Here is a 27,890-nt window from a genome sequence, read left to right as displayed (position 1 = left end):
AGAAATGTCAACCCATCATGATGGGGGGGAGGGCATGGTGGAGAAAAGCAGCTTAATTCGTGTTGGACAGGAAGCACAAGAGACAGGAAGAAGCCAGAGCAAGACAGCTTCCAATGATATAGTGACCTACTTCTTCCAGCAAGGCCCCATCTACTTCTTAACCATCTCCCATGAATGCCATCATGTGATGAACCCCATCAAGGAACTAATGCATTGGTTAAATCAGGGCCCTCACTAGCTACTTACTTTCCCCAAAGCCTGTTGTGACATGACTTTCTCTATTCACACATTAGTTAGCCAAATTCTTAGATGTGTCAATAAAATCAGGACATTTTGAGATGTTCCAAGTTTTGAGCTTTATCTCCTGGTGCTATCACTCTGGAAGCAGAGTTTGTGCTTTGGCCTAGTGGTTCTCCATGTGGGGTCCCTGGGTTGGTGCCACCTGGAAACTCGTTACACTTGTGGATTCTCTGGTTCCATCCCTGGCCTTACTAAATCAGGTAGTTCTGGCTGCATGCTCACGTTTTATGAGTTTGGGGCTGGTAAATGTGCTTTATTTACACTTAGCATGTTGATTGAGATATCCAGCTTCTTACAAAATATAGCAAATAGAAGTACCAGCTGAGAGTCACAGTTCTGCTCATTCTGTAAGGCTACTAGTAGTTGCAGGAGGCGATGTAATCGTCTTAAATGAGACACTATTTTCACAATACAATTTCTTTTGTATCTTAAGTAATACAAACTTTGCAAAAGTTGTGCTTATTTTTATTTTAATTTAGGTTTGCAAGCCGATGTATTATTTTTCACAGCAGGTATAGTTCAATGGTAAAGCACATAGATATTCCTCTACTAACAATGAGGTAATATCCTGATAAAGCCCTTATACACTAAAATACTAAAAAGTATATTATGAGAGCTGGGAAGTTGGCTCAGTGGTAGAGCACTTGCCTTGCATGCATGAGGCCCTGGGTTTGATTCCTTAGCAGCACATAAGCAGAAAAAAGCCAAAAGTGGCGCTGTGGCTTAAGTGGTAGGGTGCTAGTCTTGAGCTGAAGAGCTGAGGGACAGTGCCCAGGCCCAGAGTTCAGGCCCCACAACTGACAAAAAAATAATAATAAAATTAAAAATATATATATATATATATGTATAATGAGAATTTTTGTATTTTTGGTATTGGTAGTGGGGTTTGAACTCAAGGCCTTTTGCCCTCACTTGGCTTTTTCATTTAAGGTGAGCACTCTACCACTTGAGCCGTAGCTCCACTTCCAGATTTTTTTGCTGGATAATTGGAAATAAGAGTCTCATGGATTTTTTTTGCCCAGGCTGGCTTTGAACTATGATCTTCAGATCTCATCCTTACTGAGTAGCTAGGATTATAGGAGTGAACCACCAGTCCCAGGCTGAAAATATCGTTAAGTTGAAGTACATGTGATCTAACCCTGGCAGGTTTGGTTGTTTCCCATTCTGATCTGATCTGAACCAAGATCCTCAGATCTCAGCCTCCTGAGTAGCTAGAATTCAATGGGAGCTCTGGCCCAGTGCTTCTGCCCAGCACCTCCAAAGAACTTACTGCCTGTCACTGCCTGGGAATTGTGAAGAATGTGAATGTATCATTTTTAGGCTATTGTTAAAAACAAAATCAAACGATTGCCTGTTGTGTTGTTGACTGTAGTTCCTTTTCTGAGCAAGGCATTCACACAGTGATAAATATATGAAAATTGCGTATCTGTACTCATTTTTTGTTTCACATAGCAGATTGCAGAGGCCAAATTATTTTAGTTGCATCTACAGTGAGACTTTTTGTGTTTTAGGATAAACACATCTGTGTCCTCAGACATTTGTCATTTCTCCCTCCCTCCCTCCCTCCCTCCCTCCCTCCTTCCTTCCTTCCTTCCTTCCTTCCTTCCTTCCTTCCTTCCTTCCTTCCTTCCTTCCTTCCTTCCTTTCTTTTTTGTCTATTTTGGGACTTCAACTCAGGGCCTGGGCCCTGTCCCTGAGCTTTTTTCACTCAAGGCTAGTACTCTACTGCTTTGGGCCATAGCGCCACTTCCAGTTTTCTGGTGGTCAACTGGAGATAAGAATCTCACAGACTTTCCTGCCCAGGCTGGCTTTGAACCTTAATCCTTAAGTCTCAGCCTCCTGTGTAGCTAGGATGACAACAGGTATGAGCCACTGCTACTTGACTTGAATGTCAATAATAAAGCTAGAATGAAGCTGGAAAAGCACTGCTTCAGGCTAGGAAGGTGGTCTAGTGGTAGAATGCTTACCTATCAAGCATGAAACCCTGGGTTCAATTCCTCAGTACCACATAAACAGAAAAAGCCAGAATGGTGCTGTGGCTCAATTGGTAGAACACTAGTCGTGAACAAAAGAAGCTCAGGGACAGTGCTTAGGCCCTGAATTCAAGCTCCAGGACTGGCAAAAACAAAAAACACTGTTTCAGCAAAATAAGAAAAAGCAAGAAAGCGGAAGGTTATCTTTTCAGAAGAAAACATGCCAGTTCCAGAAAAAGGGGAAGGGAATCCCCGGGATAGCAGTGCTGGGGACAGAGGTTCCAGGAACAGTTTTATCATGTCAGGAGATTTATGAAAACAGGAAACCTGGTTTGGGGATGAATAAGTGACTAAGTTTTCTAGAAAATTAAGAAGTAAAAGTAGTTGCTCATTCCACACACCAAAAGTAGTGCGAAAAAGGACAGATAATGACAGTATAATTTTCAGTAGGTGACATTTAGTCATTGTGATAGTATCAGTATTGATCACTCACTTATCTAAAATGTTAAGGTAGCTATAGAGTAAGAATGAGGCTTAGGTATTCTCTGTGAGCACATATTTTGTTGGTGTGTGCCTGGGCACTTGGACTAGTGAAAAAGAGTTCTCCTTGGCCAGACACAGCAGCTCATGCATATAGTCCCAGCTACTGAGGGGACAGATCAAGAGGTTTACCATTCAATCCCTGTCTGGGAAAAAAAAAAGAGAGAGAGAGAGAGAGACCCAGTAAGTGGGTGTGATAATGAGCACCTGTTATCCCTGTGACATGGGAGGTGTAAATAGGAAGATCTCAGTCCAGGCTGCCTTGGGAATAAACTCAGGACTCTATCTGAAACAATAACAAGCAAAAAGGGGTGTGCTCATGGGTTCCAGTGGTAGAGTGCCTGTCTAACAAGTGCAGGGAATGCCCTGGGTTCAAACCCCAACACTCCCAAAATAAGAGAGAAACATTTTCTTTCTTCTTCTTCTTCTCCTTCTCCTTCTTCTTCTTCTTTTTTGTTGTCGTTGTTCATGGTGCTTGACCTCGGCCTGAGCGCTGCCCTCAGCTCTTCAGCACTCTACCACTTGAGCCACAGCACCACTTCCGGTTTTCTAGTGGTTTATTGGAGATAAGAGTTTCACGGCTTTTCCTGCCCAGGCTGGCTTTGAACCTTGATCCTCAGATCTCAGCCTCCTGAGTAGCTAGGATGATAGGCGTGAGCCACTCTCGCCCAGCTAGAGAGGAACATTTTTCATCCAAAAGGAGCAGTCCCTAAGTATAGTGATAGTAAACAGAAAAGTCAAGGTGGAACAGATGTTGAATGAGAAGTACAAAATGTCATGTCAAAGCAAGCTTTACAATGTCGGTGTGGGGGGGGGAGGGGGTATGATTGGGTGGGGGGAGGGGGGAGGCTGGGAAGGGAGGTGAAGGGTAAACAAAGGAGGAGGCTGCAATGCTTGGTAAGAAATGTATGCATTATCCTGCCCATGTAATTGTAACCCCTCTGTACAGTATGTTCTCAAATAAAATTAAATAAAATTAAATAAAATTTAAAAAAAAAAGTATCATTTAGAGCTATGGAAGATCCTAAGCACAGAAATGGGTAGAAAAGGTGGAGGCCCTGCCTTTGTTGAGCTGGGAAAGCAGAGAAAAAGAACTAGACAGTTGTGTTTTTTAAAGCAAACTTTATTGGCCTCTTAAATGCCCTGTGCAAATGAAACCTGAGTTAAAAATTCAAACAAAAAAAAAATTTTTTTTTTTTGGGTCCAGTCGTGGGGCCTGAACTCTGGGCCTGAGTGCTGTCCCTCAGCTCTTCAGCTCAAGGCTAGCGCTCTACCACTTGAGCCACAGCGCCACTTCCGGCTTTTTTCTTTTTGCTTATGTGGTGCTGAGGAATCGAACCCAGGGCCTCAGGCATGCAAGGCAAGCGCTCTACCACTGAGCCACCTTCCCAGCCCCTCAAACAAAAATTTTAAAAGCATGACCGATAGGATGGACTTTGTAAGCAGTGCTAGGGAATTTCTCTAAATATATTGTGAATGTTTTCGAGGAGTGGTTGTTGAGGGTTTAAGACTATCCTGAACTGATTCCTGCCCCGCCCCCCCAGGATGCCAGCAGAGGGGCGTGGCTGGGGAATTCCATGTTGCTTCTCAAGCCATCCAGAAAATGTTTGGGGCAGTGGAATTTCCAGGTGCTGCTCAGGCTTAGCAGATGGCTTCCTCCTGTCAACTTGCCACACAACAGTTGGCAAAGAGAGAGCCCAAGGAGGTCCACAGGCTTTCTATGTGCCTCAGCTTCTTCTTGTGTGACATGAGATTATCATGATTTCTAATCACTTTGGTTAGGAAGAATATAGATGAGTTCATGTATGGAACGGGCTTAGAATAATGCCTAGAGCACCCATTGGCAACTAGAGTTAAATTTCCCAAGGAAATCCTATGTATTTAGTTATTTATTTTGCTGGTTCTGGGGCTTGAACTCAGGGCCTGGGCACTGTCCCTGAGGATTGAGGCTCAAAGTCCAGCCTGGACAGAAAAGTCCGTGAGACTCTTATCTCCAATAAACTGTCCAAAATCTGGAAGAATAGTTGTGGCTCAGATGGTAGAGTGCTAGCCTTGAGCCAAAGAAGCCTTAGTGACAGTGCCCAGGCCCTAAGTTCAAGCCCCAGGACCAACACCAAGACAAAAAACAAAGACTTCAGTCCTAGGAAAGAGAGAATAATATGAAGAACTTCTTTATAAACTCTTACTTCTTGTTGACCTTTTATCACATTTACTTTTTCTACTTCTATATATAATAATATTTCTCTGTATATAAGTATTAGAAGAAAAATAACCATGATCAGTTTCAGGAAATTGTGGATCAGGAAATCTTGCACTTATTGGAAAAGCATAGTACAGTCTGTTACTCAGTAAGTTATTTGAGTGCAGGATCTCAAGATGCAGAATCACAAGATCTCTTCTAATCCTATTAGTCACAATTCCTTAGGCTCTTTGAATCCGGAATAGTTCCTCAACTTTTCTTTGTCTTTCTTTGCCTTTTGTTTGGGGGTGGGGGGAGCTATACTGGAGTTTAAACTTTGAGTCTCATGTTTGCGCTATTCCTCAGCAATTCAGCTCAAGGCGAGCGCTCTACTGCTTGAGCCACAGCGCCACTTCTGGTTTTCTAGTGGTTTATTGGAGATAAGAGTCTCACAGAGTTTCCTGCCCAGGCTGGCTTTGAACCATAATCCTCAGATCTTAGCCTCCTGAGTAGCTAGATTCATAGGCATGAGCCACTGGTACCCGGCATTCCCTTTTGCTGTAGAGTCTGCAGTCTAGCCTTTTTGTAGCTAGGCTGGCCTGGACCACCACCTCCTATACCTCCTGCATAGCTGGGACAACAACTACATGCCGCAAAGATTGGCTAGGCTGACTTTGAACCTCCATCTTTCCAATCCCTGCTTCCTGCTTGGCTGGGATTACAAGTGTGAGTCAGTTTAGCTGGCTTCTTTGTTTTTATCCTTGCCCAGGGTGAGCTTGAACTTGGGCTCAAATAATCCTTCTAAATGCTGTGACTGCAGGCCGTGATGTGACACTCATCTAACTTTGACTGGTGTGTGTGTGTGCGTGCGTGCGTCCATGCGTGCGTGTGCACATGAATGTGCACTGGTCCTGAGGTTTGAACTCAGGATCTGGGCACTGACTCAGCTTTTTGTGCTCAAGGCTAGTGCTTTACCACTTGAGGAGCTACAGCTCCACTTCTGACTTTTTTTTTTCCTTTTTTTTTTTTCTGGTTAATTGAAGATAAGGGTCTCAAGGACTTTCCTGTCAGGGCTGGCTTTGAGCTGTGGTTCTCAGATCTCAGCCTCCTGAGTAGCTACGATTATAGATGTGAGCCACTGGCACCTCCCCCTCAGCAATTTTGACATTTTTGAAGTTATAAAAGATTCTTTTTTTTTTTTTTTTTTTTTTTTGCCAGATACCCTTGCATGCATGAGGCCCTAGGTTCAATTCCTCAGCACCACATAAGCAGAAAAAAGAAAGCCGGAAGTGGCGCTGTGGCTCAAGTGGTAGAGCGCTAGCCTTGAGCTGAAGAGCTGAGGGACAGCGCCCAGGCCCAGAGTTCAGGCCCATGACTGGATCCCCCCCCCAAAAAAGTGAAAATGATATTGGGGCTGGGAAGGTGGCTCAGTGGTAGAGCACTTGCCTTGCATACATGAAGCCCTGAGTTTGATTCCTTAACACCACATAAGCAAAAAAAGGCGGAAGTGGCGCTGTGGCTCAAGTGGTAGAGTGCTAGCCTTGAGCTGAAGAGCTGAGAGACAGCGCCCAGGCCCAGAGTTCAGGCCCCACAACCGACAAAAACAAATGAAAAAAGAGTGAGTAATACTGGGCTCCAGTGCCTCACACCTGGGAGGCTACTTGGGAGGCTGAGAGCTGAGTATCTCAGTTTGAAGCCCGCCCAGACAAAAGAGCCTGCAACACTCATCTCTAATTAATCACCAGAAAGCCAGAAGTGGAACTTTGACTCAAGCCTTGAACATAAAAGCTAAGGGACAGTGTTAGCAAATTGAGGCCCTTCCAATAGCCTTGTCCACTCCTTCCCTTCTCCACAGCTTAGCATGCTCCCTTCCTAGGCAGCACTAGGCTCAGGTAGTAAAGGCAGTAAATAATCAACTTCCAACCCCCTTTACCTTGGGATGGCTCTTCTCTGTGGCAGAAGGCAACAAGAGCCCCTTAGAGTGACCTTCAGGTCTGGGTAGTTGCAGGGCCCTTACCTACCATTTGGCTGCAGCTATAAATCCTAGTCCACCATGATGAAACCCCTGGCCCACACATCCACACCAGGGTCTCTGCCTCCTAGCCCCTCCTAAACCTCCTAGGTTATATAGATCACCCCAGACAATAGCTGGTGCTTCTTCTTATTCCTCCCTTGTGAGAAGGAGTCTTGCCAGCCCCCTTTCCTGGCAATAAACCTTTCTTTGTTCTCTGTACCTGGATGTCTGCGTGGTTCTCTGGCAAAGTCTATTAATCTTAATTTTGCTAAGAGACAGTGCCTGGGCTCTGAGTTCAAGCCCCAGGACCAGGAAAAAAAAAAAGTGAGGCCAACTCCCTTTATTTGAGTGAGGCAATATTGTGTATCCTTTGCAGTTGATCAGTAATCTGTGGGGAGCTGTTTTTGTGATTATGCATGTATATCCCATCCCCCATCCCCCAGTGTATATTTAATGGACAGTTTATGCGTTTATTTATCATGGATGCTTGATCCAACTTCTGAAATTCAGCTTCAGGTGAGAGTTTTGCCTGGTAGTTACCTAGGTAAACACCACAGTTCTTTTTTGAGACTGCCAGTTTCAAACAGCATTGAGAAATATATTGATTTTTTTTTTAAATCAGAGTTTTTAAATTACATTTGAAATGCTCTTCCAGGGGTTAAAGTCTGTAAAGGCCAGATTCCTGTGTCCGTTTGTCCAGTAAGTATTTACTTAAGTCCACTCTGTGTGTCAGGTGCAGGTCCAGTTGCAAAGGAGAGATTGTGAAAAGAAAGAGAGCAAACTCTTTTCTTCCTGGCAGAGTGAGACAGTAAACCTGCACTGTGCTGTCAGACAGTGACAGGGGCAGAAAAGCAAGGGGTAGACTGAGGTGGAGGGAGGGGCTGAGGGCCGCTTTAGCCAGGGCTGTTCAAGTTGACTGAAACCAGAGTTTCTGAGTGGGGCGAGGGAGCAAGGAAGCCGTTCTGCTCTGCTGGGAGGATTTGCCTGTGTTGGGAGCCATCATGAGTACAGGCTATTAGAGATTGGGAGAGATGCTAGGTGAAGGCTCTGAGTGGCTGGGGAGAAAGCAGCACAGAACAGACAGGTAGATGAAGTGAGGAGGGCCTTGTAGATCATAGTAGGAAGCTCCTGGCACCAGCATTCTGAGAGAGAATGCCTGGTCTGAGAGAGAAGCCGGGTCCCTGCTCAGTGAGAGATGTAAGCGGGAGTGGGGGGGGGGGGGTGGCGGGGGAAGAAGGACAGGAAGTGAGCAGTCAGGATATCAAGGCCTCTCTCTGAGTTCTTGTTGTCAAGGGTGGAAGGCAAGAGAGGGCTGGCTTGGTGAGATTCCTGTGTTTCTCTGCATCCTGGGTGGCAGGGCTAGGGCCTTGGCAAGCCTGGGCAGACAAGGACTTGCTCTCAGAACTCCAGAACAGCCAGAAGCCCCAGGCTGTGAGCCCAGGGCTACGTGTCCATTGCCAACAAAGTTAGGCGGTCCTCCAGCATCAGGTCTGCCTTTGTTCCCAGGCATCTCTCCCCTACTCCGAGGGAGTTCCACAGCCATGGCTCATCTCACCCCTGCCCAGCCCAGGCAACTCAAGACACAACAAAAACAAGGAGAATGAAGCTAGTGTTAGAGCAGCAATTTTCTGTGTGAGGTATTTTCTAAATGGCTTCCACCTAAATTCCCGCCCCAGACCTATTGTTATTACCCTATGGTCACAGAAGCCAGGAAAAGAAAGCAACAGACCAGGTTGACTAGTAGCCATGGGTCACACAGCTAGTGATTATACAGTCAGGATTGGTACCCAGATCTCTGCTCTCACCCACTAGGGTCACTGGAGATATCATAGCCTCTTCCTTGAGGCCACTGCAAGTTCAAAGGTGGTACCCTTGGTTAGTTTCAGGCCTGCTCCTATCTCTTGAGATCTCAGTGTACTGGGTGGCTTTTTCTTCTTCTTCTTTTTTCTTGCCAGTTCTGGGGCTTGAATTCAGGGCCTAAGCACTGTTCCTGAGCTTCTTTCGCCCAAGGCCAATACTTCTACCACTTGAGCCACAGCACCACTTCCACCTTTTTCTGTTCATGTGGTACTGAGGAATTGAAACCAGGGCTTCATGCATGCTAGGCAAGCACTCTACCACTAAGCCACATTCCCAGCGCTGTATTTGGCTTCTGAGTACAGGCTATTAGAGAACAATCAGGAGTAAAAGCAAGATCAATTTTATGTTATTCTCCAGAGGGTTGTGAAGAGGGCTTTGGGCCTTGTATTCAGGGTCAGGCACCTTAAAAAAAATCAATTTCTTGAAGTAGTTATACAAAATGGGTTCAATTTAATGTATCAGTTTATGAGTACCATGCGTCTTGGCTAATGCCAGCCCTTCTCCCCCAGAGCCAGGCATTTAATGACATTTAGTGTCTTTGGTAGTGTCAAGTTTCACTTAATATGCTAGCATTAAATTTTCTTGTTGTTGTAATTTTGTGCTGCTGGTGCTGGGGCTTGAAGTCAAAGCATGGACACTTTCCCTTAGCTTTTTTTGTTCAAGGCTTGTACTCCCTCACTTGAGCCACAGCCCCACTTTGGGCTATTTTGCTGGTTAATTAAGAGATAAGAGGCTCATGGTCTTTCCTGTCTGACTTTGAACTGTGACCCTCAGATCTCATCCTCCTGAGTAGCTAGGGTTTCAGGAGTGAGCCACTGGACCCTGGCAAGCATTAATGTTGAGGTGACTTTTGTAATGATTCTTTAACAAGTGAGGAAACTGAGACTTTAAGAGGCCACATGCTCAAGATCATCCAGGAGTAAGGGACAGTCATTTGGTAGCCTGGCCCAGAGCCTGAGTCTTCTCACCTTAGTGTTTTGACCCTGAGCTGATAGACCAGGATGGTTAGTGTGCACCGGAAGTCCAAATAATCTGAAATTACAAGTTGGTAGGTTTTAAGGTGTGAAGATGAGTCACTGGGTTGCTTTCTTTTTGAGTATATCTGAACCCACGGATCTTTTGAGAAACATCCCAAGTGATTTTGAAATGCAGTTTGCCATTCTCCCTGCCCTGAAGATCTGTGTAAAGATGCCATCTAAATGTCTTAAGTGGTGATTATAGCTGCACCAGGTGTTAAGTAAAATAGAGAAAGGGACTTAACCACAGCCAAGAGATGTTAAACCAAAGTACTTAGCCGACAATCTGTTCAGGAAAACTGTAGGTTTCCTTCTGATGAAAACCCCTGTTGTCTACTGGGGACAATTTTTGCCCCCCCAGGAGACACTTATAAACATCTGGAGACATATTAGTTTGTCACAGCTCTGGGGAGGAGCCACTAGTATCCAGGGAAAGAGGTGAAAGATGCTGTTAATGGAGCATGGTGCAGTACGCAGCACAATTCCCCACCAGAGCCAGGAGTGCCCAGGGCGCCGAGGTTGAGAAACCCTGGATTATACATGGCCAGCATTTGTGCAGTGTTTACTTGTGCTAGACATTGTTTTAAGTGCTTCACAGGTAATTAGTTTGCTTAATCTTCCCAGTGTTATGACATAGGAGCTGTTACTATTCTCATTTGGCAGATGGGAACATCGGGGTGCACAGAGGTTAAATAACTGGACCAAATTCCCAGCTGGGGCCACGATCCCACTTTCAGTAAGGAAAGAACAGACAAGAGCCAGGACTTGAACACAGACCCAGTCTTGCTCCAGAGTGCACTGTGAACCATTGTGCTGTCCCACACATCCCAGCTTTCAGGGAGCTGCTGGATTGTAAACCACATTTTCAGCTTCAGGTTTGGAAAACTATATACCTAGAAATTTGTATATGAAAAGAGCTAAAGAACTTTGGTTCCCATGCTAGGAATTTGGAGGGGAAGAGCAGAGGTTAGCTTGATGTGAGGCCCAGGAATCTCTCCATGAAAGCCTTGTGTTTTCCAGATTTTTTTTTTTTTTTTTTTGGTCAGTCATATGGGGCTTGAACTCTGGTCCTGGGTGCTGTCCTTGCGTTCTTCAGCTCAAGGCGAGCGCTCTACCGCTTGAGCCACAGAGCCACTTCCAGTTTTCTAGTGGTTTATTGGAGATAAGCATCTCACAGATGTTCCTGCCCAGGCTGGCTTTGAACCCTGATGCTTAGATCTCAGCCTCCTGAGTAGCTAGGATTACAGGTGTGAGCCACCGGCGCCCAGCTTTCCAGATTCTTGATTGAGGCTCATCAGCTCATGAATTGAATGGACTTTACCTTCGAGTGAGACTATGATGTGTCATTGCAGATGTCAAGACGACTGTAGTATACCCTGCCACGGAGAAACACCTGCAGAAGTACCTGCGCCAGGACCTGCGTCTGGTCCGAGAGACAGGAGAAGACTACAAGAACATCACCTTACCCCACCTGGAGTCACAGAGCCTCAGCATCCAGGTGAATAGCCTCTGAGGCTCGGATGTGAGGTGGCATTCCTATGCCTGTCTCCCTTTTCATGGCCCTCTGTTGGGGCTTTCTAAGGGGCCAGGCTGTGGGCACAGGAGACCATATCCCTGCCTTGTAGAGCTTACTTCCTGTGTGGAATCAGCATACAAAAATCTAAGCCCATATGATATGTGAGATTGCAGTAGAGGGAAACAATGGAGAGGAATCCTAGGGTGGGCTGGTTGCTGGTTTGCAGGTGTGTGTGTGTGTGTGTGTGTGTGTGTGTGTGTGTGTGTGTGTGTGTGTGTGTGTGTGTGTGTGTGTGTGTGTGTGTGTGTGTGTGTGTGTGTGTGTGTGTGTGTGTGTGTGTGTGTGTGTGTGTGTGTGTGTGTGTGTGTGTGTGTTACTGGGGTTTGAACTCAGGGCCTCATGCTTACTAATCAGGTTCTGTACCTCTGAACTAACTATATCTCCAGTTCTTATTGTATGGCTAGAGCAGGCTTCATGGCTTGGGGACTCCATGAGTAGCCGGACATGCCACTGAGGTTCTGGGAACCTGAGCAGTTTAGTCTGGAAGGAATTTGTTTCTACAGGAGCCCTGATAACAGTCTCTGAATCACTATGATCTGGCTAAAGGTCTTTGAGTGGGTAAAGATGGGTGTTGGGTTAGGCCAGCTGGGTCTAGCCTCTTTCTTTTTTTTTTTTTTTTTTTTCTTTTTTTTTTTTTGGGTCCAGTCGTGGGGCCTGAACTCTGGGCCTGAGTGCTGTCCCTTAGCTCTTCAGCTCAAGGCTAGCACTCTACCACTTGAGCCACAGCGCCACTTCCGGCTTTTTTCTTTTTGTTTATGTGGTGCTGAGGAATGGAACCCAGGGCCTCAGGCATGCAAGGCAAGCGCTCTACCACTGAGCCAACTTCCCAGCCCTAGCCTCTTTCTTGTTTCTTGTCTTACAGCAATCCATTTTGCTGAAGCCAGGTCTGAGTTAAAAACTTTTCCAGTGCTTGCCTGCCCTTGCATTCATTTCTCAGAAGGCAGTACCCATTGTCCCTAATGTTCACTTAGTACAGGTCTTTGTGTGGAGTGTTCTGGCTGGGCCAGATGTACGACTGTTTAGCTCAGAGATCCTGATGGTTCCTTGGTCTTAGGCCCAGTGCCAACCAGAGCCTCTGCCTGGAATAGGCCCCATGTGGATACTCACAGTTAAATATGATGAATGCACATTGGTGAGTCATTTCCTTGCCTACTCCCTGGCTCTCACTGACTCTTTCTCATTGTTGCTGACTCTTGTTCTCTTTGAGCATTTCTCACTATTGGCCCAAGCTTCAGGATACCTGGCAGGAGAATGTTCAAACGTGGGAAGCTTATAGCCATTCTTCTCTTGGCTCAGAAGAAAGACCCAGCCTGGGCACTGGTGGCTCACGCCTGTAATCCTGGCTATTCAAGAGGCTGAGATATGAGGATTGAAACCAGCCAGGCAGAAAAGTCCATGAGACTCTTATCTTCAATAAACTACTCAGAAAAAGCAGTTGATGTTGAGTCGTGGAACTACCTTAGTATACACCATTGCACAGTTTTATTTGGAAAATAATTCAACAGAAACTCCTCTAGCCTTCCAACTCCTGAGTGACAGGAACATGCATACATTCCTTCTTGGCTATTTCTAGAACGTATACAAGCATGTAGCTTAATTGACAACAGTCATTATATTTCTTTTTCTTTTTCTTTTTCTTTTTTTGTTCAGTCATAGGGCTTGAATTCTGGGCCTGGGCGCTGTTCCTGAGCTCTTCAGCTCAAGGCAGGCGATCTACCACTTGAGCCACAGCGCCATTTCCAGTCTTCTGGTGGTTAATTGGAGATAAGAGTTTCACAGGGCTGGGAGGGTGGCTCAGTGGTAGAGTGCTTGCCTTGCATGCATGAGGCCCAGGGTTCAATTCCTCAGCACCACATAAGCAGAAAAAGCCAGAGTGGCACTGTGGCTCAAGTGGTAGAGCGCTCACCTTGAGCTGAAGAGCTGAGGGACAGTGCCCAGGCCCAGAGTTCAGGCCCCCCGACCGACAAAAAAGAGTCTTAGGGACTTTGCTGTCCAGGTTGGCTTTGAACTGTGATCCTCAGATCTCAGTCTCCTGAGTAGCTAGGATTACAGGCATGAGCCACCAGTGCCCAGCTCACTGTATTTCGCAGGGCTTCTGCTAGGCTCTGGGAGGACACCCAAGTAATGGTCCCTTGCTAATGTTCTTACTGTCTAGCACGAAAGTCAGATGTACAGACAGGCAATTGTGATCATGGTACAAGTTCTCTGGTGGGCTACAAAGCTGCAATGATGAAGCAGAGTGAGGAACCAGCGTAGTTAGTGGTGGTCCTCTCTGTTGAGTCTTACATTGATTCGACAGATGAGAGTTTGCCAGGGGGATAAAGCAGAGGAGATCAGGTCTAGAGACATGGGTAACTTGAAACATATGCTGCATCTGGAGAGCTGCAACGTGTTTGGTGCAACTGGGACCTGAGGTACACGGGTCAGAGGGCATGCTCTGTACAGCCAGGCAGGTGCCACGAGGAGGCCTGTGGATCATCAGGCCTGCCTAAGATTCTATTCCATATCGACTCAATCTGACCTTTCCAGGAGTGGAGCTGGAACATATGCATTTGAAAAATGTCTTTTCCAAATGACTGCCAGATCTGAGAGTGATTGCCATAGGAAGTGGGAATCCCTTAAGTGACTTTAAGCATGAGACTAATGTGGTCAGATTTCTAGAAGCAGGGGAACCACCTAACGTAGATCTGGAGCACAGCTGAGATGGCAGGAAGCTCATTAGAAAGAGAAGGCTTGCCGGGCACTGGTGGCTCACGCCTGTAATCCTAGCTACTCAGGAGGCTGAGATCTGAGGATCGCGGTTCAAAGCCAGCCCGGGCAGGAGAGACCGTGAGACTCCTATCTCCAATAAACCACCAGAAAACCGGAAGTGGCGCTGTAGCTCAAGTGGTAGAGCGCTCGCCTTGAGCTGAAGAGCTGAGGGACAGCGCCCAGGCCCAGAGTTCAAGCCCCACGATCGACCAAAAAAAAAAAAAAAGAAAGAGAAGGCTTAATGAGGCTGGATGGACTTAGAATCTGATTGATTGTGGAGAGGAAAGAAAACATGGGGTGATCCAGGTCCAGCTTGAATAGAGTGGACAGTAAGACTATTCATCAACCAGGATAGGACATGACCAGGAGAACATCTTTATGTGGAAGACAGTGAGTTGGGTTTAGGGTTCATCGAACCCATATTCAGTACCCGGTATTGCACACTTTTATCACCTCAGTCTATAACCACAGGTCTTTACAAGACAGGTCTCAAAAGTTGCTGGGTGCTGGTGGCTCATGCCTGTAATCATAGCTACTCAGGAGGCTGAGATCTGAGGAGCACGGTTCAAAGCAGCCCTGGTAGAAAAGCCTGTGAGACTTTCCTTTCCAATAAACTACTCAGAAAAATCCAGAAATGGCACTGTGGCTCAAGTGGTAGAGAGCACAAAGAGGCTCAGGGACAGCGTCCAGCCCCCAAGGTCAAGCCCCAAGACTGGGGGGGGGGGGGGAAGGTCAAACAGTCTGGGCCTTTTATCTGTTTTTAGCTGGCAGCATTATTTGCTTCCTCAAGTCTGGGATGCTTGTAAGTTACCATTAGGGCGTTTTAAAACTGCAGTGGGATGTGTGGATCTGTGATCAGCATCAGTCAGTATTTGGATTATCATTCTGCCAGCCAAGGCCAGCGATGGCATTATCCTTATCTATGCGCCCCCGTTTCTCTCCCACAGTTGTGGAAATGGTGAGAGATTTCACTTACCATGTGTCAGAATGGAGCTGCCATTATTCATATAAGGTAGAACGGGAATGAGTGGAGAAGATACAGAGCAGAGATACCTGAGGAGATGTGGACAGAAAACATGCTGGAGAAGGGGCAAGGTCAGTGAGCAAAGTGAAAAAATGGGAGAATGCAGCAGATGCGGGTGGCTCACACCTGCAATCCTAGATACTCAGAAGGCTGAGATCTGAGGATCACAGTCTGAAGCCAGCCTGGGCAGGAAAATGCCACCAGCAAACCAGATATGGCTCAAAGTGGTAGAGCACTAGCCTTGAGCAAAAAAGCTCAGGGACAACACTCAGGCCTTGAGTTCAAGCCCTACAATAGACAAAAAGAAGAATGGGAGAAAGAAGAAGCATCAAGATATCCTATAGGATGTCCAGGAAAGGAAGAGAGTTGTCAGTGTCGTCTACTGTACAGTCCAGCCAGATGGATTCTGGAGGCATCACCTACAGCCCTGTTATAGGTAGAGCTGTCTGAGCCTCCAGGGCTGCCTTGCAGATGGTGCTCTCCCAACCCTGCTTCCCTCACCCTGTGTGATCTGTGTGAATTTTGTTCTTTTCTGGGCTTCTAGCCCTGAGACTTCCTGTGGATACAGGTTCTTGCCTCTTATCCAGAGCCTCTCCCAGGAGGCAGGATGTGCTGTGGGCAGAAGTATAGGTTAAAGTGACCTACTTTGGCAGCTGGGATTCTGTGAACTCGGGAACTTCCTTGTGCCTACATTTTTCCTTACATGAAACAAGAGGTTGTTCTGGCTCTTTGAGCAAAGTAAAAGTAGGGTGCCTTTGTGTCCTCACACCCTCAGCCTCTGCTCACCTTAATTCTTCTCCAGTTAGTGCTGTTGCCTGCAGCAAACTATCCACAACCACAATTGTGGCTCTCCCCTCTGCGGGCTCCCTGTGCCTTCCTGCCTTCTCCCTGTGTGCTCTGGGCTAGGTGATTTCATATAGGCTCTAAGCTAGGTGATGTCATTGTGTGCGTCATTTAGCATCCTTACCATCAGCCTAGAATGCAGTTCCTTCCTTCCTTCCTTTCTTCCTTCCCTCCTTTCTTTCTTTCTTTCTTTCTTTCCTTCCTTCTTTCTTTTCTTCCTTCCTTTCTTTCTTTCTTTCATTGTTTCTCTGTCTTTCTGTCTTTCTCTTTCTTTTTTTTTTGTCAGTCATGGGGCTTGAACTCTGGGCCTGAACGCTGTCCCTCAGCTCTTCAGCTGAAGATGAGCACTCTCCCACTTGAGCCACTGCGCCACTTCCAGTTTTCTGAGTGGTTCATTGGAGATAAGAGTCTCACAGACCTTCCTGCCCAGGCTGGCTTTAAACCTTGATCCTCAGATCTCAGCCTCCTGAGTAGCTAGGGTTACAGGCATGAGCAACCAGCACCTGTCTTTTTTTTTTTTTTTTCTGTGCTGGTAATGGGGCTTGAACTCAGGGCTTCTCATTCTTACTTGGCTTTTTCTCTCAAGGCTGGCACTCTGCCACTTGAGCCACCCCTCTGCTTTCAGCTTTTTGCTAGTTAATTGGAGATTAAGAGTCCCCCAGATTTTTCTGCCAGAGCTGGCTTTGAACTGTGATCCTCAGATCTCAGCCTCCTGAGCAGCTAGAATTACAGGTGTGAGCCACCAGTGCTGAAGGAATTCGTTGTTTGACCAAGGTGACAGCAAGTCTGTGGTAGGGCTGAGAGATGGCATTTCACCTCTGTGGGCACAGAACATACTTGTGCTCTCTGACCACCTGCAGATCTCCAGTGGGAGATGGCAATGGACAGGCCCAGGAGGTCGGCTTAGAGGTGCATCAGGACTCTGGAATGAGAAGTCACCATCTCCCTCCTTCCTCTTTGTTTCAGGTCGGCTTTGGTCTGGCTTTCTCTCTCTCTCCAGCAGTACGTTCCCAGAGAAGTCTCTGGTGGGAGAGGAAATGCCTTTGGAAGAATTTTGTCAACCACTGGGTTGTGTCTGGCTCTGGCTTTGGCCCTATGCTCTACATAAGGAAGCCCCTGCCAGGTGTCCTCCAGACTCGCCCTCCCTCGAAGTGGCTCTTCCTGGGAAAACCTCCCTTTTGTGCTGGGTAGATTACAGCTTGGGGGTCTAGTCAAATGGTTCAGAGGCTCTTCCTCAGCTGAAATGCCTCCTGAAGTAATTACAGGAGATCTGGAAGCTCAGATGTCCTCTACTCCCTGCCCCCATCCCAGCTGGGAGCCAAGGGTGGGTACAGGGTGCTCACTGTCCAGGCTAGGGTATACTGTGTGCAGACCCTAGGCCAGCTGCCTATCCTTGGCCATGGGGGGTGCTGCCTGTGCTAGTTCTTTAAGGAGTAGACCATGACCATCTGGTTATGTCAGTTCCCAGGCTTCTCCATCAGGGATTTCCCCTCTCCCATCAGTGAACTTAGAAATCCCTGCGACTCTTGAGTAGGAAGGGACCGCAGAATGTGCCCTCCCTTGTTTGTGAGCAGGTTTCTCTTTAGGATATGGGGTATTCATGGGTACAGGGGGCTCCCAGAGCTAGGGGTAAATGGAGAAGAGCCAAAGGAAACAGCCTTGCAGAATTCTTAGTCTGACCTCCCTGCAACCTGGGCTTTTACACATGAGCTGTAAAGTCACATCCTGGCAGGTCAAGCTGGTCAGCAGGTAGCCTGAGGGCCAGAAAACCCAAGCTACGCCTGCGTGCACATGGCTTTCAGCACGTGTGGGCAATAGAGGGACTCGTGTGGGGTGAAGTCAGTGCAGAGCAGGCTTATGAGTGACTTTCACAGCAGAATGCATGTGTTATGTAGACTGTGAAAAACCTCAGGACCAAGCCCTCTACCCCTACCCCTGGCCAAGCTACAAAAGCTCCTGTGGCGACTGTGATAGCTGAGAGTTATCTACAGTGGCAGAAGGGGAAATTTCTTCTGACATTCTCCTTCCCCAGCAGATAATTAGGGATGGTTGACCTGATGGTTGATCCTGAACTTAGTGGTCTTTTATTAGTTGGGTCATCCTAGAAGGGCCAGAGAGCTTGCCTGACCCAGCTAGGGTGAGTTGAATTGGAAACCATCTCTCTCTCTCTCATTCCAGTGGGTGTATAACATCCTTGACAAGAAGGCAGAAGCTGACCGGATTGTTTTTGAGAACCCAGATCCCTCTGATGGCTTTGTCCTCATCCCTGACCTCAAGTGGAACCAGCAACAGGTAAAGGCTGAGTGCTACAGGGCTCTGATCTCTGAGAACCTTTACACCATCACCCCTGCCCTCTCCCCTTCCCCAGTGGAAGCCTGGCTGCCTTTGCTAGCCAGCCTTCTTCATACTCAACAAGGGCTGACTTGTGCTCTCTCTGGTGACAGAGTACATGCTTAGTAGACACAGCTGCTTTTGCTTTCAGTTGGATCAGCTTCAGGGTCTGGTGACACAAGGTAGTGTTTGCCTCCATGATTGTTTGGGCCATTCTTTAGCCAGCCAAGTGGCTAGAACTGCCACCTTCCTGCCAGCTGCACCTGGAGTCCCAAGGTGAAATGCTTTATTTTCATCCCCTTCACCACGAATCCAGGCAGGCTCAGGTTCTAAAGCATTGGCCTGCAAGAACCATGGGAGCAAATCAGAGACCTTCTCAGCCTGAGCTGCAGAGTTGGCTTCCAGGAGCCCAGACCTCTACCCTACAGGGTAGAGGTCAGCTCTCTGCTCCCTGGCCTCCAAGAACTCTGCTTCTATAAACTTTTTTTTTAATGGAGGAGGGATTCTAAGGGCCCCAAGCTTGCTAGGCAGACACTTTACTGCTTGTTTGGCAGGCTTTCTATCTCTTGAACCTCACACACAGCCCTTTCTACAAACCATTGAAGGAACAGATTTAGAAGCACTTTCTCTCCTGTGCCAGCCTCCCACAAAGTTACAATTTTCAGTCATTTTAAATTTTTTTATTTTTTTATTACCATCCCTTTGCATTTGGGCTCAAGGCTGGTGCTGTACCATTTACTCCACAGCTCTACGTCCAGTGTTTCCTGTCTGGGCTGACTCAAATCATGATCTTGAAATCTCAGCCTCCTGAGGAGCTGGGATTGCAGGTGTGAGCCACCAGTGTCCAGGTTACAGTCATCTCTTTAATGCCCTAAGAGATACTCTAATGGGGTCAGAAATGTATTCTGATGGGATCAGAAAGAAGCAGAACCACTGTGTTGCTGAGCTCCTGTCACAGGTTGGGGCTGGGGAAGGGGCAGGAAGGCCAACACAGAATTCAAAGTAGGAAGTGGCCTCTCTCCTGCATTATACTCTCAGTCTAACCTTGGCTCCAAATTCTACCATTGATGTGCCCTCACCCATCCTAGGACTCCTGCAGACACGTTCTGGTGCTCTGGCCCTGGCATCTTCTCTGTGGCTGCCTTCCCTCTTGCTTTCTTAGTTGTGTCTTGCTCTGTAGTATCCTACACTGAAGTCACCTAAAGTTTGTTTAGTCTTGAGTCAGTGATTTCCAGACCTGCCATGCCACTCCTCCACTGCCCAGAAAGATGCCAAGAGCCTATGGTTGAAGTAGAGGGATAAGATTTACACTCAGACTAATAAGCATCTTTCGTCTCTTCACAAGAAGCTCAGAGGTGCTCTCAAAAAGGCACCGTAAGGAATTACAAGGGAGTAGAAGTTTCAGTATGGTGTGATGATTTAGTAGTGCCAGGGAAAATCAAAGAAAATGGTTCTTCATGTGTCAGGTATTGTCAGGGAGGCTAAGGGCATACCTGAGTCCACTCTTCTCTTGTCCTGTAGCTTGTGTTTGCCTGAGCCACCTTCAGTCCTTAACAAATAGAACTGGGGCTGGCTGGGTGGAGGATCTGCAGAGCCTCCACTCCCTTCAGGCAATGCTGTGCATAGAGATCGTGGATCAAAGCTTGGTCATGGGACATGACTGTGGGGTAGGAGGGGGGAGCTTCTGCATCCCATGATTTGTGGGCTGGAGAACTGTGACTACGGAAGGATTGCAGTCCATACACCACAGCAGATACTAAAGAGGGACTTGAGCTGGGCGCTGGTGGCTCACACCTGTAATCCTCGCTACTCCAGAGGCTGAGATCTGAGGATCGTGATTTGAATCCAGCCCTAGGGCAGAAAAGTCCCCAGGAAACTCTTATCTCCATTTAACCATTCAAAGACCGGAAGTGGTACTGTAGTTCTAAGTGGTAGAGAGCTAGCCTTGAGCAAAAAAAAAAAAAAAAAAAAAAAAGAGCTCAGGGACAACACCCAGGCCCTGAGTTCAAGCCTACAACCAACGATAACAAAAAAGGAAGTGGTGGAGGGGGAGTTTGTACATCTCCATTCCAGAATCCCTGAATACATTTGAGAATGGAAATCCATCAGATTGTTTAACCCGGGACTGGCAGGAATCTGCCAGACCTATTAGTCAAACTGCCGATTTTTCTGTCCTCTTGAAGACAAGAAAGGCTTGGGGAGCCCTTCTGGGTCCCAGCCACATGGCTGGAGCTCCTTGCCCACAATGATGATGACGAGACCAGCACAAGGGTCAGACCTTGCTTGACAGTGACATAGATAACTCAGGTGTGGTCCTCCTTAATCTTTGCTTAATCCTTGATTGTCTTTATTTGTGCCCTGTTTCAGTGGCACACACCCCTGGCTTGCGGTATCATGACCTCAGCACTCCCTTAGGAATTGGCAAAGTATCTAGCAGGAAATCAGGCTATATCTGAACTTCTGTTCCTTGTTACGTGGCCAGAGACAAGGCAAGGACTCCAGCGTTGTCTTTGAGGAGCCTCTCGAGCACCTTGGATTCTCCTCTGCCACTTCTCTTCTCTTTGCCTTATCTCCTCCGCCTCTGCTTCTCCTCCTTTTCTTTGTGCTGGGGACAAAACCCAGTGTTGCACAAATGCTAAGCAGTTGACGGACGTCTGAGCTATACCCCCAGCTCCTGGAAGCATACCTTTATTGTCTCCACACTCATGGTCCTGTATTTAACCATTCGTTCTTCTTTCCATCCATTCAACAACTATGTATCAAGTACCTGCTGTTGCTTGAGATTTCACCTTCCCTAAGATTATGGCATCCCTTTTTTAGTCTCTCTCACTCCCCCCCTCTCTTTCTCTCTCTCTCTGTTTTGTTTTGTTTTGTTTTGTTTTGTTTTGCCAGTCCTGGCCCTGAACTCAGGGCCTGGGCACTGTCCCTGAGCTTCTTTTGCTCACGGCTAGCACTATACCACTTGAGCCACAGTGTCACTTCTGGCTTTTCTGTTTATGTGGTACTGAGGAATCGAACCCAGGGCTTCAAAGTGCTAGGCAAGCACTCTACCACTGAGCCACCTGCAATCCTAGCTATTCAGGAGGTTGAGAGCTGAAGATTGTGGTTTGAAGCCAGCCCAGATAGGAAAGTTGGTGAGACTCATCTCCAGTTAACCACCAGAAAATCAGAAGTGGCCCAAAGTGGTATAGAGTGCTAGACTTGAACAAAAAAGCTCAAGGACAGCACCTAAGCCCTGAGTTCAAGCCCCACAACCAACAACAAAGAAAAGTATCAATGATTATTAAAACATATATGTGTGTGTGTACATACATAGTACAGGGCATGTGCTGTAAAAATAAGTTCCCTAGCCCCACATTGTTCCACTTCCCTTTCCCAGAAACAATCACTGTTATTTCTTTTATTTGTCTCTCCAGGGTTAATATTTGTATATCATGTATATAATCATCTCTCTGTGGGGTTGGGAGAAAGGCTTAAGTGGTAGAGTGCCTGCCTAGCAAGCTTGAAGCCCAGAGTGCAAATTTCAGTACCATTTTAGCAAATAAGAATAAGAACAAGGCTGGGAAGGTGGCTCAGTGGTAGAGTGCTTGCCTTGCATGCATGAGGCCCTGAGTTCGATTCCTCAGCACCACATAAGCAAAAAGAAAAAAGCTGGAAGTGGCGCTGTGGCTCAAATGGTAGAGTGCTATCCTTGAGCCGAAGAGCTGAGGGACAGCACCCAGGCCCAGAGTTCAGGCCCCACGACTGGACCGAAAAGAAGGAGGAGGAGGAGGAAGAAGTTGTTCTTGGACAAGTTATCCTTTCTTTTGAGTTACTCCAGAGGTCAAGGTCAAGAGATGGCTCTCTCTAATAGTCCAGACCCCTTGCTGGGAACTTTTTTGTTGCTGTTGCTTTTTGATCCTGCCTTAAAAAGAGATAGTGAGGGGCTGGGAATATGGCTTTGTGGTAGAGTGCTTGCTTAGCATGCATGAAGCACTGGGTTCAATTCCTCAGGACCATATAAACAGAAAAAGCCAGAAGTGGTGCCGTGGCACAGGTGGTAGAGCTGTAGCCCTGAGTATAGAGAGGCTCAAGGACAGAGCCCAAGCTATGAATACAAACTCCAGGACTGACAAAACAAAAACAGTGGTTGGTGGACCACTTTCTAAGGCGCCAATCTCAGACCTTCTCCTGCCCTTACCCCGCTTTTTCTAGGCCATTTCTATGGGCTAGAAGGCCCTTTGGCTGACTGCAGAAAGTCTTGAGTATCTGCAATCAAAGAATGTTTTCTTCTCCCTCCCTTACCCAGCCTATGAGCTGACTGACACCCAGCACCTGGCCCCACACTGCATTCCATGCTGGTGGAGCAGAGAGATATGATTGAGTGTCATGTTTGGGATTTGTCTGCAGACATCCTCTAAAATAAATGCAGCTATTATATTTGGGTATCTTGCGACAGTGACACAAAGCACAGCAGAAAATGTACTTAGTACATGGGCACACATCAAGCCAAATAATTTTGTTTCCTGGTTTTAGACTTGTGGTTAATGAGAGAGTGAATTTCCTGGACACAAATCCAAAAGGGATTTGTTAGCAGAACAGGCCTTGAAGGGTACAACTCTGTCCTCTGCTGGGGGGTTTCTCAGGGACATGCGTGTACTGAAGCTCTGGGACTGAGCCCAGATTTTCAGAACACTGGTGGGAAGAACTACTATGACTTGAAAAACTGTGACATACTTGAACATCCATCAGGCAGTGACATGGAAGATCTCACACTCACTTCTGAAGTTGCCTCCCCACCCCTCCCACCCCACCCCCCACCCCCGAGATTTGGCTGGGTGACTCATGCTTCCCAGATTATCTCCATGAAGAATCTTGCAGATCAGACTGCATGACTAGGGCAGTGATAGGTTTTCCCCAAACCTTGACTTCCAAGAGCCTTGACTGCCTGGCATATATGTGTGATAACTCAGCAAGACTAGGGTTTGGGGAGCTGGGAGGGTGCAGGAGGTTTCCCGGCAAGAGGGCAAGTTCATTTGCTCTCTGGCACAAGATCTTGTTGACTCTGGTTCCTTGCTCTGTTGTGACCTCCAGGTTTTTAGCCAGGCGCTGTTTTCAGGAAGGACTACAGGAAGGGTTGTCTACGAACTGTTGAGATAGGGGCTAATCACTGTGTGGTGGGTGCTCCTTACTGAGTGGCCAAGGGCTCCTTCCTTTTCCTCCTTCACATTCCCCCCTCCACTCCCACATGTGCCGTTGACTTCAGACAGGTCAAGCTGCTCGCCCTCCCTGTTCTGTGCCCTGTCCAATCTAGCATCTGAGTGTTCACTCCCACTGTCCCCTCTAAGTGGCCTTTCTCCTCTAGAAGCCTTTCCTGGATAGCCCCCAGCTTGCTGGCAGCTTCCCTTCCTCCTCCTATGCTTTTATCACTGTGTTTTGGGGACTTCAGCTCAATGGGAGAACAAATGCATACCATGCACAAGGCCCTGGCTTGCTGCTTCCCCTGCAGCAACCATGAAAAGAAAAAGGAAAAAAGTCTATTGCATTTCTCCTTACAGCAGTGTAACTTATAAGCATGGATTGGACTTTTAAGTACGTACACAGATTAGACTATGAACTTGTGGATGGAAAGACTTGTCCTTGAACCTCTTCCTTATCTCCCCTCCTTCACCCTGTCCATATATAGATGTTTCCCTATATAGGATATTCTTTTTTGTTTGTTTTGTAGCCCAGGCTAGCTTTGTACTCTACCCTCCAGCCCAGTCTCCTCAGTGTTGGAATTACAGGCACACAGTACCATGCCTAGCTCCTTGTGGTAGTCTGTAGCTGAATGGGTCAAAGTTCTGTCCCTGAAACAGTCCTATTCACCTTGGGCACATCAAAATGCCTTGAGATTGGTTCCGTTGTTAGAGTTGGCTCTGGGTACCGTAAGGATTTGGGGAGGTGTTGGGGACGTGGGGGTTTTAAGGCTGCCAACCTCGTGGTATGGCCCTGGCTAAAATCGGCATTGTCCTCTGTTCTTTCCTCCCCGCCATGCAGCTAGATGACCTATACTTGATTGCCATCTGCCATCGCCGGGGCATCAAATCACTTCGGGATCTGACTCCAGAACACCTGCCGATGCTCAGGAACATCCTCCGGGAGGGGCAGGTGAGTTATGTCACCAAGCAGATTCTAGCATGTTTCTTGGGCTTCCTTCCTCACCCTTCCTGGAGTCTGTCTGGAAATGGACTTCTCTCTGAATGCCAGTGTTGGGTCTCTGAACATCATAGGTTGACTCACCAGGTCCTTTGTTTCCTGCCCAGTGCTCCTGCTCTACTTCTAGCCATCTTTCCTTGTCCTACACTCATTCTCTCCTACCTTTCTCTGCAAGTCCCATCTGCCCCTCCAACTCAAGTCCCAGCCCTTTCCACCCCAGGATCACCCATCCTACTCATAACATTCACCTCCTACTAGACAAGTTTCTTGGACTGTGGGCACTTCATTCTATTCATGTGTTTCCTTGTCTAAAGGCAGGCTGAATTCTATAGCACTTGGCTTTCTAGGGTACTTGATTGAAGTGAAAGAAATTATAAGGGCACTGAAAGCCTTTGGGGCAGAAAAGGATGAGAGAAGACTGAATAGAGTCTTGAGTGTGTCCCGAACTGCTGCCTTGGCCAAGTGGCCTGTGGGCCTCAGTGCCTGGTCAGGGTCCCTTCTAAACCCACCATGCTACAAGCATCCACCATTTTACTCTGAAAAGTGGGTACCAAACAGGGAAGGAGCTCTGCCCCCTTTCTGATCCGACCTAAAGCTCTGTCTGAACTCACTGCCATTGTGCTCTGAACTGTCTCTCACTCCCAAACCCTCCTGCCTGTGGCACCTCCCTCAGGCCGCCTTTACCTTTTGAGGAGACTTACTGCTGTCAGGAAATAGTCTTTGGATACTGCTGATAGCCCTGAATAGCGTCTTTCTCTCAGAGATGCTGGGCCTACATTTCCTTCCCCTACAGCCTGGGTGAACTCACCTTGGCAACCAGCCCTGCTGAGCCCACAAAACCTTTGGGTGCCTTGGCTCTGAGCTCACACCCTGTTGTCATGATCCAGTGATTCTGGGGGTGTATTCTGAATCCATAGAAGCCCTCGTCTTTTTTTCTGTTCCCCTCTAACCTCAGGGATCAGCTCACCATGGAGACTAGTGTCTCCTTGTGATTCCCAGGCTTGGGGACTCCTAGTGGGTATAGTTGACAGAAAAAGATTTTTTGCTCTGAACAAGATAGAATGAATGGTTACAGGGAGCCAGAGCCAAAGTAAATGTTTTCCTCTTTCACAAGGAGCCAGCTGAGGTGTCTGTGTGGGTCTGGGTCAACCCTGCCTACATTCTCTGCTTAGCACAGCCCCATCTCCATTGTTTCTAAGCCTCATTCCAAGAGGGTGAGACTTCCTCCCAATCCCTTCAACTTTGATTGCTTGTGAATCATTCGTTAGAAGGCCAGTCCCTACAGTCTTGGGACTCTAGACCTGACCTTAGTTGCTGGGACTTCCTTGGTTTCCAAAAGGAGCTCATGTTTTATGCAGTTTGGCATCAGAGAACCCTGGTGGAGGCCATGGCTTGCATCTGCTAAGGGGACTGGCTCAGCTTTGCTGCTGACATCTGTTATTTGTTGATCTCCTTCAGTGGAAGACAGGGATCTGAAACAAGCAATGGGCAGGGAGCTCCTGGTGGGTTTTGTAAGCCGTCCCAGGCTAGCCCTGGTTAACATGGGAGAAGGGTCCAGGCAGCGGATGTGGCGCAAGACACGGGCAACACATGATCCATTTAGCTGCTCTCTCTCTTTCCTCATCAGGAAGCCATCCTGCAGCGCTACCAGGTGAAGGGAGACCGCCTTCGTGTGTACCTGCATTACCTGCCCTCCTACTACCACCTGCACGTGCACTTCACCGCCTTGGGCTTCGAGGCGCCTGGCTCAGGTGTGGAGCGGGCTCACTTGCTGGCCGAGGTGATCGAGAACCTGGAGTGTGACCCCATGCACTACCAGCGACGCACTCTCACTTTTGCTCTGAGGACCGACGATCCCCTGCTCCCGCTCCTGCAGAAGTCCCAGCAACCCTGAGCATGGCGGGGAGAAAGGCACAGATGCATGGGTTAAGGGGTTGACATAGGGCTGTTTTTGTTTGTTTTTATCTCCAAGGGAATTTTTTTAATGTATTTTGTATGGGCTATTCTTTATATAAGAATAAAAGTACTGGGCTCTCTGGTGAGAATCTGATGGCTTGGGCTAGAAAGGGGGGGGGCAGGGGGGAGGCGGGGAGTAAGGGTGGTAAGTGGGCAGAGCTGGTGGGAAGGCGGCAGGAAGGGTGGAAAGTCTCAGGGTGGCTGCCACAGCTGGCAAGTAACAGCCCCTTGAGAAGGGTTTTTCCACATGCATCAATTCTCTGCCCCGTTGGCACTCCTGCCCGGTTACCACATACTTCCCCACCCCATCTCTTCTTTGGGGGGGGGTCTCCCACCAAAACCAAATTCAAACCTTTCTGGTAATAGTCTATAGAGGTTTCAATGTCATTTCCTCCTTCCCTCCCCAGCCCTAAGGTCCCACACACCCTGGGTGTGCGTCAACCCTGTTGATAAACTCTTTGAGGAGGTTGGGGATTGATGCTTGAAAGTGGGAGAGTATTCATGAGAATCAGATGATGCAAGTCCCAAACGCCTGCTATTACCTCTCTTATTTGATCAGTGAGTCCCTGGCCTTGAATTTATTATCTAGGCAAGAAGACAAAACACTCACATGAAGCAGCAGATCAAGTTCCAAACTTTTATCAGCAAGGGCAAAATGGTCTGATTGCCCTGAGTACAAAGCTGTAAATGGGCTTGGTGTCTGGGTGGTCAGAACCGTGAGGTTCATAGATTCTAAGGCTGTCAAGCGACCTTGAAGTGACAGACTAATGACCAGTTACGGAGCTGGCAGGGTCCTGTCTGAGAGGGTGACATCTCAGTGTGCTAGCAGAGGAGGGACACAGCATTCATGTCAGCGCAGTCTAACAGAGGACAATGTCCTCTTACTGCCGGAGAGGGGCTGACATTTACTGTTTGTCAGGGCAGGGCTGAGGAAGTGCTCTGTGCAGACAGGATGTTACACTCAGAAGTAACAGAGAAGGAAAGTATGAGGCACAGGGGTAACTGTCACCCTTCCTATTGTGCCCGGGCACCAAGGCCTGGTTTCAGAGCCCTACTTCTTTCCTTGAAGGTAAGGCTCTCAAGTGGTGGCCCTGGCTCTGGCCCCTACTCCAGTCTGGCCCTGTCTACTGGAGAGAGCATGGGTCACCCTGAGAGAGACTCCCTGAGAAGAGTAAGCGAGTAGACAGAGCTGGTGAGTGGGAAGCCTCTGGGCTCCTGCAGTCTCCAGTAGCTCCAGGTGACATGTGAGCAAGTGATTGTTCTGCTACCTAGGAGTTGGCGGGTACTGACCAGAGCAGGTGGGTCTGTCTCAGAGGCTGAGTCTGCCAGATCCATTCATGCTGCCAACAC

The 27,890-nt window shown here is 47.7% G+C and overlaps 1 protein-coding gene across 1 annotated transcript in view; it reads left to right on the top strand.

Moving 5' to 3' along the window:
- Positions 1-26,622, top strand: part of LOC138826586 (m7GpppX diphosphatase-like) — a 51,614-nt gene extending 24,992 nt beyond the window's left edge. Inside the window, exons 3-6 of the mRNA XM_070021822.1 lie at positions 11,235-11,380; positions 18,255-18,368; positions 24,426-24,536; positions 26,212-26,622. Coding sequence (XP_069877923.1) covers positions 11,235-11,380; positions 18,255-18,368; positions 24,426-24,536; positions 26,212-26,478 — 638 coding nt within the window. The 3' untranslated portion in view covers positions 26,479-26,622. The remainder of the gene's footprint in view (positions 1-11,234; positions 11,381-18,254; positions 18,369-24,425; positions 24,537-26,211) is intronic.
- The last annotated feature ends 1,268 nt before the right edge of the window (positions 26,623-27,890 follow it).

The sequence above is a fragment of the Dipodomys merriami genome, unplaced genomic scaffold, assembly GCF_024711535.1.
Source record: "Dipodomys merriami isolate MVZ:Mamm:240054 unplaced genomic scaffold, mDipMer1.0.p SCAF_1440, whole genome shotgun sequence".
Taxonomy (NCBI): domain Eukaryota; kingdom Metazoa; phylum Chordata; class Mammalia; order Rodentia; family Heteromyidae; genus Dipodomys; species Dipodomys merriami.
This window is presented reverse-complemented; position numbering and strand designations above follow the sequence as displayed.